Source organism: Gorilla gorilla, chromosome 8 (genome assembly GCF_029281585.2).
Source record: "Gorilla gorilla gorilla isolate KB3781 chromosome 8, NHGRI_mGorGor1-v2.1_pri, whole genome shotgun sequence".
Lineage (NCBI taxonomy): Eukaryota > Metazoa > Chordata > Mammalia > Primates > Hominidae > Gorilla > Gorilla gorilla.
Window position 1 is genome coordinate 128,727,176 of NC_073232.2, and position 14,810 is coordinate 128,741,985.

The window sequence follows — 14,810 nt, forward strand, 5'->3', positions numbered from 1 at the left end:
TATTGACCAAGTGCCTGCGATGATAGACCTATTGCTATGTGCTGGGGGCCCAGAGATGAACAAAACCCAGCTTGTCTCAGAATAGTTCGATCTGGGGGAGGAGAGTAAAATGTAAATACCTAACAATTCTATAATATCCTAAGTGTTATAAGAGATTCATTATAAATTGCTGTAAAAACACAGAAAAGGATGTGGTTTTTAAAAATATCCTATATTATCATTGTAGGTCTTTGTACTTTTTAATTTAAAAATGCTTATTAAGTACCTACTAAGTCCCAGACATTGTGCTTGTCACTTGGGATGCAGATATAAATAACATGTAGTCTTCTGAGAGCTCCTACTGATGAATGTATTAAATGTTATTCATACTTATCTTACAGATATGGCTGAAAACATTGATTCTTGAGGTGTTGCTTGGAAAGAAAAACAGCCAGTTGTAACTAGTGAAGCTTTTAGAGGGTGATTTTTCTATGGTGTGGGCACTCACAGCGTGTCCGGCACACTGCTTGGTGCTGTTGAATAGTTAATTCTCTAATTACTGCAGGTCTGCATGCCAGTGTGGACTGACTGCCATGAATACCAGGAAAGGTTTCAACCAAATAAAGCATCCAGGACTTGGAAGTACTCTTGTTCATAATCTCTTCTTTGTCTAATTCTTGCATAATGTAACAAAGTTTGTATGAAAAGGCTGTGCCTCAAAAATGTTGGAAATTTTAATATTATAATAGTCAGAAACAAAAAGTTAGGAAAAACTAAGAAATAATGTTAGCTATTTTCTATGAGCGTCTAAAAATTGACAAACTGACTAAGAATATCTGTAGATTGAATTGCTCATCACTTTAAGTTAACATAGTAGCCAAAATGGCAAGTTTCTATTATGTTAAAGTATATCATGAAGCCTATGTACAATCATGTAAGGTTATATTTAGCTATATGTGAACATCAATTTGCCCATACACCCATTAACATAGTTGAACAATGACAGTACCAAAAAATTAACAGGTAATATAGTACTTACTGTGTACCAGGTGCTTTTCAGACAATAAATAATTCAATCATCTTATTTAGCATATGAGCTAGGAACCATGATCATCCCCATTTTACAGGTAAGGAAAGGAATAGTGAGGCTTACTAGCCCAAGGTCACACTGCTAATAAGTGGCAGAGGCAGAATTTGGACCCAGCATTCGGGCTCTGAAAACAATACTGATAACTCCCATATTATACTGCCACACAGGTAAGAGGAAAAGATTAGCTATGTTTGTTATTGAACTCGGAACATCTTATAGCAGGGTCTGTTTGTATTAATTGGGATGCTTACACACAAAAATGTGTTAGGGAAAAATATTCTGAAAGTGCCTAATCCTGGTTTGGAAAAAAATATTACCTTTTAAATGCTTATTATCTAACACCTTGTAACCTTAAAGTAACTTTCAAGAGTGACTCAGTTTGTGCTTAACCAAAATATTACTAATAATGAAACAGCAAAACCTTGGAAGTTTCCATTGCCAATCACAAGATGTAAGGCACACCCCGATAATTTTATTTACTTTGCAGAGCATAAGGTGGAATAACATGTTCTTTTAAACGTAGAGTTTAAACATTGAGTTGCATCATTGTGAGGAAAACCACTTAGTATTTTATAGTGAGGTGACTTTACAAGTAAAGATCTTCAAGAAGATTTTTATGTGATTTAAAAAATCAGCTTAGATGCTTGGAATTTGGATTGTTGCATTCTTGTTCTTTGGCACATCAAGAGGTAAGATTCATAATTTATAATAAGTTCTTTAAAAATAATGAGTATACTTACATCTAAAATGTAATTGACATGAACTTATTCTTTAGAAATTACTATTGCTAATTTCATAAGTAGTTTATTGTTTTTATGAATATGTTTAAAATATTGGCTGCTTATATTTCTTTGTATTTATTTATTTTTTCACTTACCATAAAATTATCAATGGAAAATGCATCACTTAATACTGAATGAGTCTTATGAACATAAAGAAGCATCTATTTCCAACAATATAAAAGAGTTGCCGGACAGTCTTGTGTTGGGCTCCTAGCTCTGCCACGTACTAGTCTTATGGGCTTAGACATTGAAGTCTCAATTTCTTCATTTCTAAGATGGGTACATAGCAATAAATGAGAAAATATATACAAATTTCCAAATTCTGTAGCTGACTCATAGTAGATACTCAATAATTGAATGAATTAACTAATTATTAATGTCAGTTGGAGTGTCCATTTTTTTTTCCACTTCAGTCACAGTTTTCTGGAGGGATATTAGCCTGTGGACATTTCTTAAACATTAACTCAGTATTCATTGACATGTTTGCTCTTTATACTATGGACTCCTTAGACATTACAATGTAAGGAGTTAGTGATTTTGGCTACTTTTACCATCCATGTTTAATATTGTGCCTATAAGCAAACATTAAAATTAGTTGATTTATTTTAACCAAACTAGAATCAAATAATTTTAATGTTGAAAGAGATCAACCCGTTTGTTGTAAAGTATCACGTAGTTGGTTGAGATAGTATGGTGGTAAGAAGACCGTCGTCACATCTAACATTCAGTTCAACCACCGGTTTGAATTCTGAATCTTCTTGGGTTTTAGTCCTCGTTCTGCTGCTTGGTAGTTGCTTAACTTTAAACAAGTACTTAACCTTTCTAAGCCCAGATGATTGATCTGTAGAAACAGGGCAGTAACCAAAATAAAATTATAGGGTTGTGCAAATTAAATAAGATGCAAGTTGACCATCTCCATTCCAAAAATCTAAAATCTAAACTTCTCCAAAATCTGAAACATTTTGAGCACTAACATGATGTCACAAGCAGAATATTTCACATACAAATACTTAAAACAAACTTTGTTTCATGCATAAAATTATTAAAATACTGTATAAAATTACCTTTAGCCTATGTGTATAAAGTATATATGAAACATAAATGAATTTTGTGTTAAGACTTGGACCCTGTCCCCAAGATATCTTATTGTGTATATGCAAACATTCCAAAACCCAAAATCTGAAACACTTCTGGTCCCAAGCGTTTTGGATAAGGGATACTCAATCTGCAATTCATGTAAAATGCTTGGCATGGGATTTGGGACATATTAGTAGTGAGCAATCAATAAATGTTCGCTCTTATTTACACAGATGAAGAAAACAAAACACAGAGAGATTCGTTGTGTAACATCTTGGCGCTAGCTTGTGGAATTGGCCAATCTTGACTTTCAATTCAGTGTTTTTCAGTCCCTGACCTCCAGCTCTCCTCTATTGGATAAAAAATGAAGGAGATAGGACTATCATTAGTTTTCATATTTCAAGAACTATATTCTATTTTGTGTGATTCTCCTGCCCCAGGACAGTCCTAATTGAGTGCTGAAAGCAGTTAGACTGGTGAAGGCAGAATTAAGAAATAGGCAGTTTGCCCTGATCTGCTGAGATGATATTTAAAGCCATGACTACAGACAGGATCATCAAGGGAGTGACTGCAGGTAGAGAAGGAAGATGGAACTACTGAGTCCTAGGACACTTCCTCATTAAGAAATCAGGAAGATGAAGGCAAACTAGCAAACAAGACTGCCAAGAAGTACTCAGTGAAGTGGTAGGAAACCTAGGAGAGTCAGCATCCTAGAAGTCAATTTAAGATGAAAGAAATAACAGCATGTTTGTGTGAGGCTAGGAATGATCCAGCAGACAGGAGGAAAGTTGGTAAAGCAGGAGAAAGAGAAGGGAGTAATGTTGTGACTTACCCCTCAGTAGGTGAGAGAAGATGGAGTCTTAATAGGATGAAGGTTTGCCTTTGCGAGAAACAAAGACAGTTCATCTCTTGTGAACAGAGTGAAGGCAAAATAGAAGGGCAGATATCTGCAGGTAGCTGGATAGACACGCTGGGAGCTTGTAAAAGGTCTCTTCTCTTTGTTTCTGGTTTCCTATTGAAATAGGAAACAGGGTCATCAGCCAAGAGGATTGGTGGGCATGAAGATGTTGGAGGTTTGAGAGGCAAGAAGAATGAAATAACCCAGGAGTCTGGGAAAATGAAGGGCCTAGGAAAATATGATATGATGGCTGGGTAGCTTTAGGATCTGCTTTAATTTCATAACCACAAATTAAAAGTGAGATAGTCAGTACGGTATGTGATTTCCTCCAGGCACATTCAGCTGCACAGGTGTAGACAGGAAATAGGTGAAGTGTTGGGTTTAACCAGAGTTGTGGTTAAGCCAAGTGAAGCAAGAACAGGAGAGAAGTTCAAGGAGAGTACAGGGGTGTGGTTTTAATTGACTGTAGGATTTACACTGGATACGAAGGGAATTGAGGAGAGAAATGTCTGCCTAATAAGAAATTATTTTAACAAAATACATACTTATGTAAAATTTAGATAATACATATATTTCTCCTACACACCACATATCTATTACACAACTGCCATAAATTTAACAATTGAGCTTACATTCATTTGTATTATTACCTATATCTCATCTATTAAATCTGTAACAGAGTCCATTGCCTTCAATCTTCTGGTACCTACCATTTATGCTAATGACTTCCAAATGTAATCTCTCCAGCTGAACTTCTCCCTGGAATCCCAGTCTCATACACGCAAGGTAGCTCCACTTAGGTATCTAATTCATATATAATCTACATATCCAAAACTGAACTCTCAATATCTACCCCCAAATCTGTTCATCTCAAAGTTTTCACAATTAATGGCCTTCCAGGTGCTCTGGCCAAAACACCTTGCATCATCCTTGACTTTTCTTTCTGTCATACCTCACTGCCAATCAGTCAGCACAACTCTTTGGATCCTCCATCAAAATCCATGCAGAACCTGACCACTTGTAACCACCTCCACTGCTACCACCCTAGTCTTAGCCACCATTGACTCTTATCTAGTTTGTTATAATAGTCTCCTAACTGGCCTCTTCCTCTACCTTGCCCAGAAGCTAAGCCAAGTCAGTCCATGTCACTTTTCTGCTCAGAGCCCTCCAGTGGCTTCCCATCTCACTTCAGAGTAAGAACCAGTGAACTACCAAGTGCTACATGCTTTAGCCCTCTGTTACCTCCTAGCATTAACCCCTGCTACTCATCCATCTACCCCTATTCAAACTCCTGGGGGCCACATGCATTACAAATGTTAGGGTTTTTAAAAATTATTTTGAAACATGCTATGGTAAACATACTGTATATAATACATAATTTCCAGAAAAATCTAGGACAGAACCCCATATTTAATCACATGAATATTTATGTAGTAAAATACATGACTACGATCCCACATAATTTAATCTCATATTAAATGGGATAAAGACTATAAACAGCTTTAGGTCTGTTATTGCTGCCAAACTAGTTACTGCAAACTAGAAAACAAATAAATGAACAAATCCAAAAGCAACTATTTTTCCCCAGAGATGTTTAGATTTTGAAATTGCAGAGTAAGACATTGTGGAGCTATGTCTTCTCCCTGTCTCCATTCCCTGGGCCCTAGTCCCGGTGCCTCCTCATTCCTCAGTCACAGTAGGCTCTCTGCTTCCTTGCAGAGACTTGTACTTTCCTTCCCTCTGTCTGGAATGCTGTCCCGCACATCTGCACGTGGTTTGCTCCTCTCCCCCTCAGGTCTTGACGCAAATGCTACCCTGGACACCCTATTCGAACTGCAAACCCCTCCTCACCTAAACACACAAACAGCCTCATCCCTTCCCTGCTTTAGGTTCCTCCTAGCACCTGTCACTGTTTTAATGTAGCCATTTTTGAAAAACGTATTCTTATTTATTGTCTGTCTCTACATCCCCTACTAGATTATATACTCCATGAGGGCTAGAATTGTTTTTTCCAATGCTGAATTCCAGTGCTAATAGCATCTGGCAAATAATAGGCACAAACAAATATTTCTTGAATAGATTATCGAATCTACTTTCCAGCTTTTCTATGTCTTCGGAAAAGCCTGCTCACAGTAAGATAGAGAAGTGACTCCTTTAGAAAGTGGAAATTAGGAAGATAAGAACTAATATGCCAATTTACATGATTTCTTAACCAATTAACACTAGCTTCATGTAATGTGCTGTTTTTCAAATGTTTCTTTAAAGAATTCTTAGGCCAAAGGGGAAATAAAGCATTTCAACTAGAGAATATATTAAAATACAATGACTCAAGAACTGAAGAAACTGGAAAAAAAATAAGTAAAGGTGAAGAAAGCATTTAAGTAATAAAAATAAAAATATAAGTAGAAGTGAATCATACAAACAGGAAAGATAGCATTCATAAGCCTATGTGGCAGTTGCTTAATAAAACTAACGATGCCATGATGGCAAATTTAAATAAAGTGAAATAACCTCAGATGTGTATGAAGTTAAAATGACTAGACTTTGCATAAATTTATAGTAAAAGAATTGAAATTCTAGATGAAAGTCTTACTCCTTACACTAGAATAAATCCCAGGTGGGTAAACATTCAAAAGTAAAAGATAAAACATTAGAAAGAAGTTTGAAAGAAAAGTGTGTAATTGTTAATAGTCTTGGAGTGGCCTGGCACGGTGGCTCATGCCTGTAATCCCAGCACTTTGGGAGGTTGAGGCGGGCGGATCACGAGGTCAGGAGATCCAGACCAGCTTGGCTAACATGGTGAAACCCTGTTTCTACTAAAAATACAAAAAATTAGCCAGGTGTGGGGGTGCACACCTGTAATCCCAGCTACTCGGGAGGCTGAAGCAGGAGAATCGCTTGAACCTGGGAAGCGGAGATTGCAGTGAGCTGAGATCGTGCCATTGCACTCCAGCTTGGGCAACAAGAGCAAAACTCCATCTCAAAAAAAAAAAAAAAAAAAAAAAAAGTCTTGGAGTGAGGAAGACTTTTCCAAACAAAACAAAACCCCAAAGCCACTAAGCAAAAGCCTGATAATTTTGATTGCATAAATGCAAAATTTCTAAATGACAAAAGTAAAGTAAAACAAAAATATAGACAACAAATTTGAGTATATTTTCCAGATATCTGACTAAAAGGAAGCAAATTTCTCTACTCTTTGAAGAGTTTTTACAAATAAATAAGCAAAAACAAACTTTAGAAAAATATGCATAGGACACAAAGATCTCATCCACAAGAGGTACAAATGGCTAGAAATGCACAAAAGGATATTCAAAGTTTCTGGTAATTAAATAAATGCAAATTAAAATAACAACGGGTTTTCATTCTTGTAGAACATGTAAGGATGTTATACTGGTGGTACTTATAGAAACTGAAACCTACATACCCTTCCATAGTATGTAGATTGTATTGTTGTTCCCCATATTGACTCTCCATCCCTGTAAGACCATTATACACATTCATCTCTGACCACATGACATGGAAGAGAGTGTTCTAAGTCTAGACACCTTTAAGAGCCTTTGCATGGTTCCACAGTTGCATTCTTTTCCTCTGCCCCAACAGACACAGGCTCAAAACAGAGGCTACTCATTTAGCTTGGATCCTGCAATGCAGAAGGCTGGTAAATCAGAGCTAGGCCCAACCTAAAACCGCTGCAGCCAAAGGATAACATGAGCAAGAAATAAACCTTAATTTTTGTAAGCCAATGAGATGTGAGGGGCTGTTTATTACCATAAAGTAACCTAGCAAAAGCTAGGCTATATCTCCCAATTCCACTTAGTGATAGACTGACCGGCATAAGGGTTCAATTATTTTCCTGCCACAAATAGCAATACAGTTCACTTAGATCATCACTTTTTCTAAGTCTTCATTTTTTCACATGTATGACACATAAGGCTAAATCTGTTTTTGGTATTTTTTACTAGCAGTAGTAAGACAAAAAGAAAAAACCAGACTGGGCATCATTTGGTAAAGAAGTACTCTTTCTCTCCTTTTGTGACTTTTTTATTATTATAAAGGTAATTCATATTTATTACTGAAAATTTGATAACATAGACAAGTATAAATAAGAAAATTAAAACCACTGGGATTCACCATTAATATTTTGGTAACTTTCTTTGAATTTTACTTTTTTCCATTACAGATATTATTACAAATTCTCTATAAACATTTTTAATGGCTTCATAATATTCCTCAATACCATAATTTTAAAACTATATCCTTTATTATTGGCCACTTAAGTTATTGACCCAATTTCAATGTATTAACTTTATAGCAAACATTATTTTTACAGAACTATTAATCTTTCAACCTTTTCTTAAGCGGCTTTAATACCTTATAATGTTGCTCACTGTGCTTTATCACATCCATTTTCCTTTAACTTTACACTCTCTGTGAGTATTTTCTTATGGAAAAAAGAGCACAGTGGTAGATAACCCTGGTAAGCGATAAACATAGAAAATAAGGACTAGTTATAAAAATCTTCATTTTAAAATCCATAGACTGAATAATGTAGTTGAGGACCTGGAGAAAAAAGCAACAGAATGCAAAAAATAAGGGCAACTGGGCATTCTAGGGAAAACAGAAGGCTGTTTTAGAAAGCCATGATCCAACTATGAAGTCACGGGTTCAAATTAGAAAAGGATCAGAATGGATTCCAGGCAGGAGAAATATTAAGAAGCTGCAATATAATAGGAATATATTGAAGAAGGCACATGTTCATTCTTCCAGGAAGAGAAAAAAAGGCAACCAGAGAATATAGGAAAACACAAACAGTACAAGAAAGGCATGATCCAAATATGGAGTAAATTACGATGACACTGATCCTGAGTAATTCAAATATTAAGAAAGACAATTCATTTGAATCGTCTTCTTTGAAGAGAATGAGTGTCTGAACAATGGAGGTGCAGAAAAGGAAATGTAATTATAGCATGCGAGTTGATTGAAGCCAAAAATATTTATCTAGTCATAATAATATAAATTCTGTTCGTTGATTTTCAACTTTTTGGAGTCAGCCTGCAGACAAAACATGGAAAGATTAATTTTGCTTATAGAGCAAAGTGTGAATATTATTTATTTTTGATAGTATGAAAGCAATGTTATGAAGCTGACAGACCTTGGAAGCTGGAAGGGAGGAAGAGAGGGAGAGTCAGTACCACTAAAATCTTCCTCTTAGGAAACTGGGAGTCAGGTTCTAATGACTATGATGTATGGATCAAAAAATAGAAGGTTACTATTTAAATTTACAATAGAAGCCAATAAATGAGCCAAAAAAAAAAAACAACCAAACAAAAAACAAAACAGTGTATTGACCGCATTGGAGGAAGAGGTGAGACAAAGTGAAGAGTGGGATGCGCTGGGTTATTGAGCTGTTATCTCTCGGCTTCAAGCCTGCCCTTCTGGCTGAGCTTTGCTGAGGCTGGAATGTGGCCAGTACCATCCTAACAAGGGTGGGATGATATCTCATTAAGGTTTTGATTTACATTTCCATAGTGATTCACGATGTTGAGCATCTTTTCATATGGCTGTTGGCCATTTGTATGCTTCTTAAGGAAAATATCTGTCCAGGTCTTTGCCTATTTTAAAATTTAGTTATTTGCTTTTTGCTATTAAGTTGTGTGAGTTCCTTAGGTATTTTTTTTACAGAAATAGAGAAAACAATCCTAAAGTTAATGTGGAACCAGAAAAGACTCCAAATAACAAAGCAATCTTAAGAAAGAAGAACAAAGCTGGAAGCAGCACACTTCCTGATTCAAAACTATATTTACTACAAAATTATATTAATCAAGACAGTGTGATACTGACATAAAAACAGACACATAAACAAATGGAACAGAGTAGAGTGTGCAGAAATACACCCATGTGTATATGGTCAACTAGTCTTTGATACGGGTGCCAAGAATATGCAATGAGGAAATGTTTGGCTTATTCACCAAATGGTGTTGGGAAAATTGGATATCCACATTCAAAAGAATAAAATTGAACCCTTACGCCATATACAAAATTATAAACCTGTGTGTATATGGTCAGCTAGTCTTTGACAAGGGTGCCAAGAATATAACAATGAGGAAATGATAGGTTTGTTCAACAAATGGTATTGGGAATATTGGATATCCACATACAAAAGAATGAAATTGAACCCTTACCTTATGCCATATACAAAATTAACTTGGAATAAAGACTTAAATGTAAGACTTGAAATTATAAAACTCCTATGAGAAAACATAGGAAAAATCTCCTTGTTGCTGGCTTTAGCAATGATTGTTTTGGAATATGACAACAAAAGCACAGGCAATGAAATAAAATAAATAAACAAGTGGGATTGCATTAAACAGAAAAGCTTCTGCACAGTAAAGGAACTAGTCAACAAAATGAAAAGGCAACCCTATAGAATAGGAGAAAATATTTTCAAGCCATAAATCCAATGAGGGGTTAATTTCCAAAATTAAAGTCTACTTTAACTCACAGTGAGAAACACAGCCTCTCTCTAAGCCTGGTTCCTCTATACTGACACTCCACCTTTCTGCTGCAGGAAAAGAAGTTTGCTATGAAAGGTTAGGGTGTTTCAAAGATGGTTTACCATGGACCAGGACTTTCTCAACAGAGTTGGTAGGTTTACCCTGGTCTCCAGAGAAGATAAACACTCGTTTCCTGCTCTACACTATACACAATCCCAATGCCTATCAGGTAAGCTAACTTGCAGCCTTCACACATGGATTATTCTAAAATATAAGATTTGCCTATAGATACAGAAGACATAGATACAGTAACCTATTCTGACATATGCTATTGACTTAAATGCAAACATTTCTTTTCAGTATTATGAGTCAGATTTTTTCTATGTTATCTGTTCTATATTATCTGTTCTGATATATCTGATTTAAATATGAAGATTGCTCTTACGTTATTTCACAACAGGTAAACTTGATATTATGTTCAGTCAATGTACCAACTGAGAACCTTCCATCTGTAAGACTGTGAATAAGCAACAATGCCTATTGTCTATTGAATTGAATAAACAGAACAGTCTTGACTTTATTACAGTGGGAGAAATGACATGTACAAACAAATACCTTTCTTGCAACACAAATTATGATCTGTGATGTAAGATGCAACTGAAAGACTCTGGGAACAAAGTGAAGAAGAGCTCACCTTGAGGTTAGGGATGGAACCAGGTAACATTTTGAGGAGGACATGTATTTGAGGTGTATCCTGCAGGATGGGCAAGGTGCTCACAAGCAGAGATAAGCAGGGTAATGACAAAGGAAGTGGCATGAACATAAAGGAGAGAAACCACAGGCCCATCTGATGAATGACGTGTTGGGTTAGTCTGTGGGCAGAGAAGGAGTCTTCAAAAGTAAGGTTAGTTAGAAAAGTAGTTGAGGAACAAATTGTATAGTTCCTTCCTGTGGAGTTTGTACTTCATCCTGTAAGCCATGAGGCCCCATTGAGAGCTTTTCAGAGATGCTTTAGGGCATTTACTCTGGCTGCTGTTGCTCTCTTGTCTGAAGCTGGAAGAGAATAGAGGTGACTATGAGGCCATTTAGAACTGTGCTGTCCAACATAGTAGCCACTAGCCACATGTGACTATTAAAATTACAATTAAATAAAATTAAAAACTCAATTCATCAGCCACACCAGCCACATTTCAAGTGCTCAATAGCCACATGTGGCTAGTGGCTACCATACTGGACAGTACAGATATAGAATATTTCCATCATCACAGAAAGGTCCATTTGACAATGTTAAATAGAAAGCTATAGTGCAGTTTGGATCACACACGGGAAACAGCCTGAACTGCAGTAATGAAAGTAGTTATGATAATAGAATATCAACATGATAGACATCATAAACTAGTCTGAGATTTCACACGTAAATGATTGGGAAAATGATAACCCTCTTATCAGGAAAATTGAGGATAAAAGAGAAGAAGTTAGATTCTGGACAGGTGAGGCTTGAGCAGGCTGTTGGAGATGTTAGTCTAACAGCGAAGCAGGGAGCCCAGAGCTGGAGAAAAAGATTCAAAAGTCTTCTGGCTGGGGTTGCAAATTGAAACCCAAAGAGTACATGAAATCTCAGAAGCAGAGAAACGAGGGCAGGACTAGGAGTGGTTGGAGGATCTATATTTAGGGAGCAGGAAAAAAGTGGGGCCAGAGAAGATCATTTCCAGTCTTTACCTGAATCTGTAACCTCAGGGCTTACTTTCCATCAGGCCCATCACATACTGCTGGGCCTTGCCAGACAGGGCAGTCTTCTCCTATGCATTCCTACCATACAAATATGGTCTGATTTGTAGCTGTCTACTCACCAGACACACATACATATGTACACACTACTCTTTACTGAAATCTGCCAGCCATCTGTAGATGAGTATTTCCCTAAATAATGTTCTTCACACCTTCTCCACTTCCCTCCATTTGGAAAGAATCATGTGTAGTTAAACCAGATCCGTACCTGAATTTTGTAATGGATAGAAGCCTGATTGTTTGCAGTAAAAGTGTTTTTCAACAACTAAGATATAGGATAAATCAAGGTATGTACTTAAAACAAGGATTTCCACAGGCCTGACCCATATGTTACATGAGTTTGACCAATTCTGTAGATGTGGCTGTCTCTAGAACAAGGAAAAAAAGTTCTTACTATGGGTATAGAGACACTTATAAAGAAACATTCCTCAAAAGTTTGAGTTTTATAATTATCAAGAAGTAAAGAGAGGAATATTACTTAGCTTTAAAAAGAAGTGAAATGCCAATACATAATATAACATGGATGACCATTCAAAACATTTTGCTAATAAGCCAGACACAAAAGGACAAATAATCTATGGTTTCATTTATAGGAGATATCTGGAGCAGGTAATGGAGAGTTCCTGTTTAATGGGTACAGAATTTTAGTTTGGGGTGAAAACAGTTCTGGAGAAAGATGGTAGTGATAGCTGCATGACAATGTGAACGACTTAATGCCACTGAGTTTGCACTTTAAAATGGTTAAAATGTTGATTTTAATGTTATGTATATTTTGACTTCTTTTGCATTTTCATTTTAAAATGTTTGGAAATATGTACAACTTTCATACAGCTTCAGGGTGCTCCAGACACCCGTGGCCACTTCGTGTAAACCACTGACTATTTCTAGAGCCCTTTAGAGACTACAGTATGATCATGACCAAATTTTGTAATTAAACCTAATGAGGGCAACAGACACTTCTCAGATAAGAAACGTGTCAATTACAGAGCTCCCCTACTCTAAGTACTCACAAGGAGACAGATAAATAGTTTCTTTATTCCTCCTCCTCCTCCTCCTCTTCCTCCTCCTCCTTTTCTTCCTCCCTGTCTTCTTCATCCTCCTCTTCCACTTTTTTCCGGGCAACTTTAGCAGGACGCTTTGCGCCATCAAACTTTACTTTTGACTTATAGTCAGCAGCATCCTTCTCATACTTCTTCAGCTTTGCCACCTTAGTGATGTAAGGCTGCTTTTTCGCTGTCATTTAAGTTATTCCATCTGTAAGACTGTGAATAAGCAACAATGCCTATTGTCTATTGAACTGAATAAACAGAACAGCTTTTTTGCCACGTCTCCAATAGAGAAGCCAGGGTTTGTGGATTTGATCTAGGTGCAGAATTCTGAACAGAACAGGAAGAATCCAGACGGTGGCCTTTTAGGGGCATTAGGATCCTTCTTCTTGCCTCCCTTAGCTGGTCCATAATCCTTCATTTCCCGATCATAGCACACTTTAATCACCTTTGCCATTTCATCAAATTTAGATTTCTCTTTCCCGGACATTATCTTCCACCTCTCAGAGCGCTTCTTGGAAAATTCTGCAAAATTGACAGGGACCTCTGGGTTTTTCTTCTTATGTTCTTCTCTGCACGTCTGCACGAAGAAGGCATAAGCAGACATCTTGCCATTCTAGGGGTCCCCTTTAGCCATCCTGACTGTATTGTTCGCTAGTAGATTAACTTTTTTTTAAGTGAAGAGAATCTATGTTGAATACAAGTATTTGGGGGCACCTTCTCTGCCTTTTGGGATGTTCAGGGCATATTTATCCACTTAGGACTAACTCTATTCCCTGATCTTCACTCTTAGGACTCATCAGGCTCATTGATCCTTTTATCTTTTTATATAAGTGGCCATGCACTTGAATTCTGTGGAGCACGGTCAGTAAAACAGAAGGTGATAAAGACAGTGTTTAGGTGAAGCTGGGTCCTGCTGCCAATGAAGAGAAAATTGGAAAACTAAATACTTCCCTAAATAATGTTCTTCACACCTTCCCCACTTCTCTCCATTTGGAAAGAATCGTGTGTAATTAAACCAGATATGTATCTGAATTTTGTAATGGATGGAAGCCTATTGTTTGCTGTTAAAGTGTTTTTCTAACAACTGTGATATAGGATGAGTCAAGGTGTGTAATTAAAATAAGGATTTCCACAGGCCTGACTCATATGCTATATGAATTGGACTCATTTATAAACAAATCAGAAATTAACTCTACACAGTTAACATACTCTCTTCTCCAAGTGAGGAATTGTCAAAGGTAAATGTAGTGTGGTACGATAAACTTGGTCTTCTGGAGGTCACAGGTCTTTACAGTTACCTTTCTGTAAGAATAAAACCAACCGACTTCCCCCATGAATCCATGACACCTTAACCTAGAGTGACTTATACAGTCACTGGTGGTGATGGACATGTTGCACACTTCCGGTAGTTTCTGTGTCTGCAGCTTTAGTCAAGGATAGAACATACCTAACTGGTAACTATTTTTTACTTGCTAGAGATGATATCACCGGAAATGTAGTCATCAGAATGGATTGATCTCGTACCTATTATGCTTCATGTCTACTCAGTCAAAGAATGCTAAAAGGCCCAGATAAACCTTGATGCTTTAATTAACCCTTCCTCTCGATAACCTATTCTGTACGATATTGACATCATTTCCTGGTTTCTATCCT

General features: G+C 36.8%; 1 protein-coding gene and 1 pseudogene across 2 annotated transcripts in view; one reads left to right on the forward strand and one right to left on the reverse strand.

The window, feature by feature from the left end:
* The first annotated feature begins 1,543 nt into the window (after window positions 1-1,543).
* PNLIPRP3 (pancreatic lipase related protein 3) overlaps window positions 1,544-14,810 on the forward strand; it is a 50,139-nt gene continuing 36,872 nt past the window's right edge. Inside the window, exons 1-2 of one of the 2 annotated variants that reach the window (XM_019034502.4) lie at window positions 1,544-1,758; window positions 10,395-10,549. In XM_019034502.4, the coding sequence (XP_018890047.3) occupies window positions 1,710-1,758; window positions 10,395-10,549 (204 nt within the window). In that variant the 5' untranslated portion in view covers window positions 1,544-1,709. The remainder of the gene's footprint in view (window positions 1,759-10,394; window positions 10,550-14,810) is intronic. The other variant, XM_055352250.2, reaches the window with a different exon arrangement.
* LOC129525021 (high mobility group protein B3-like) lies at window positions 13,142-13,791 on the reverse strand (annotated as a pseudogene).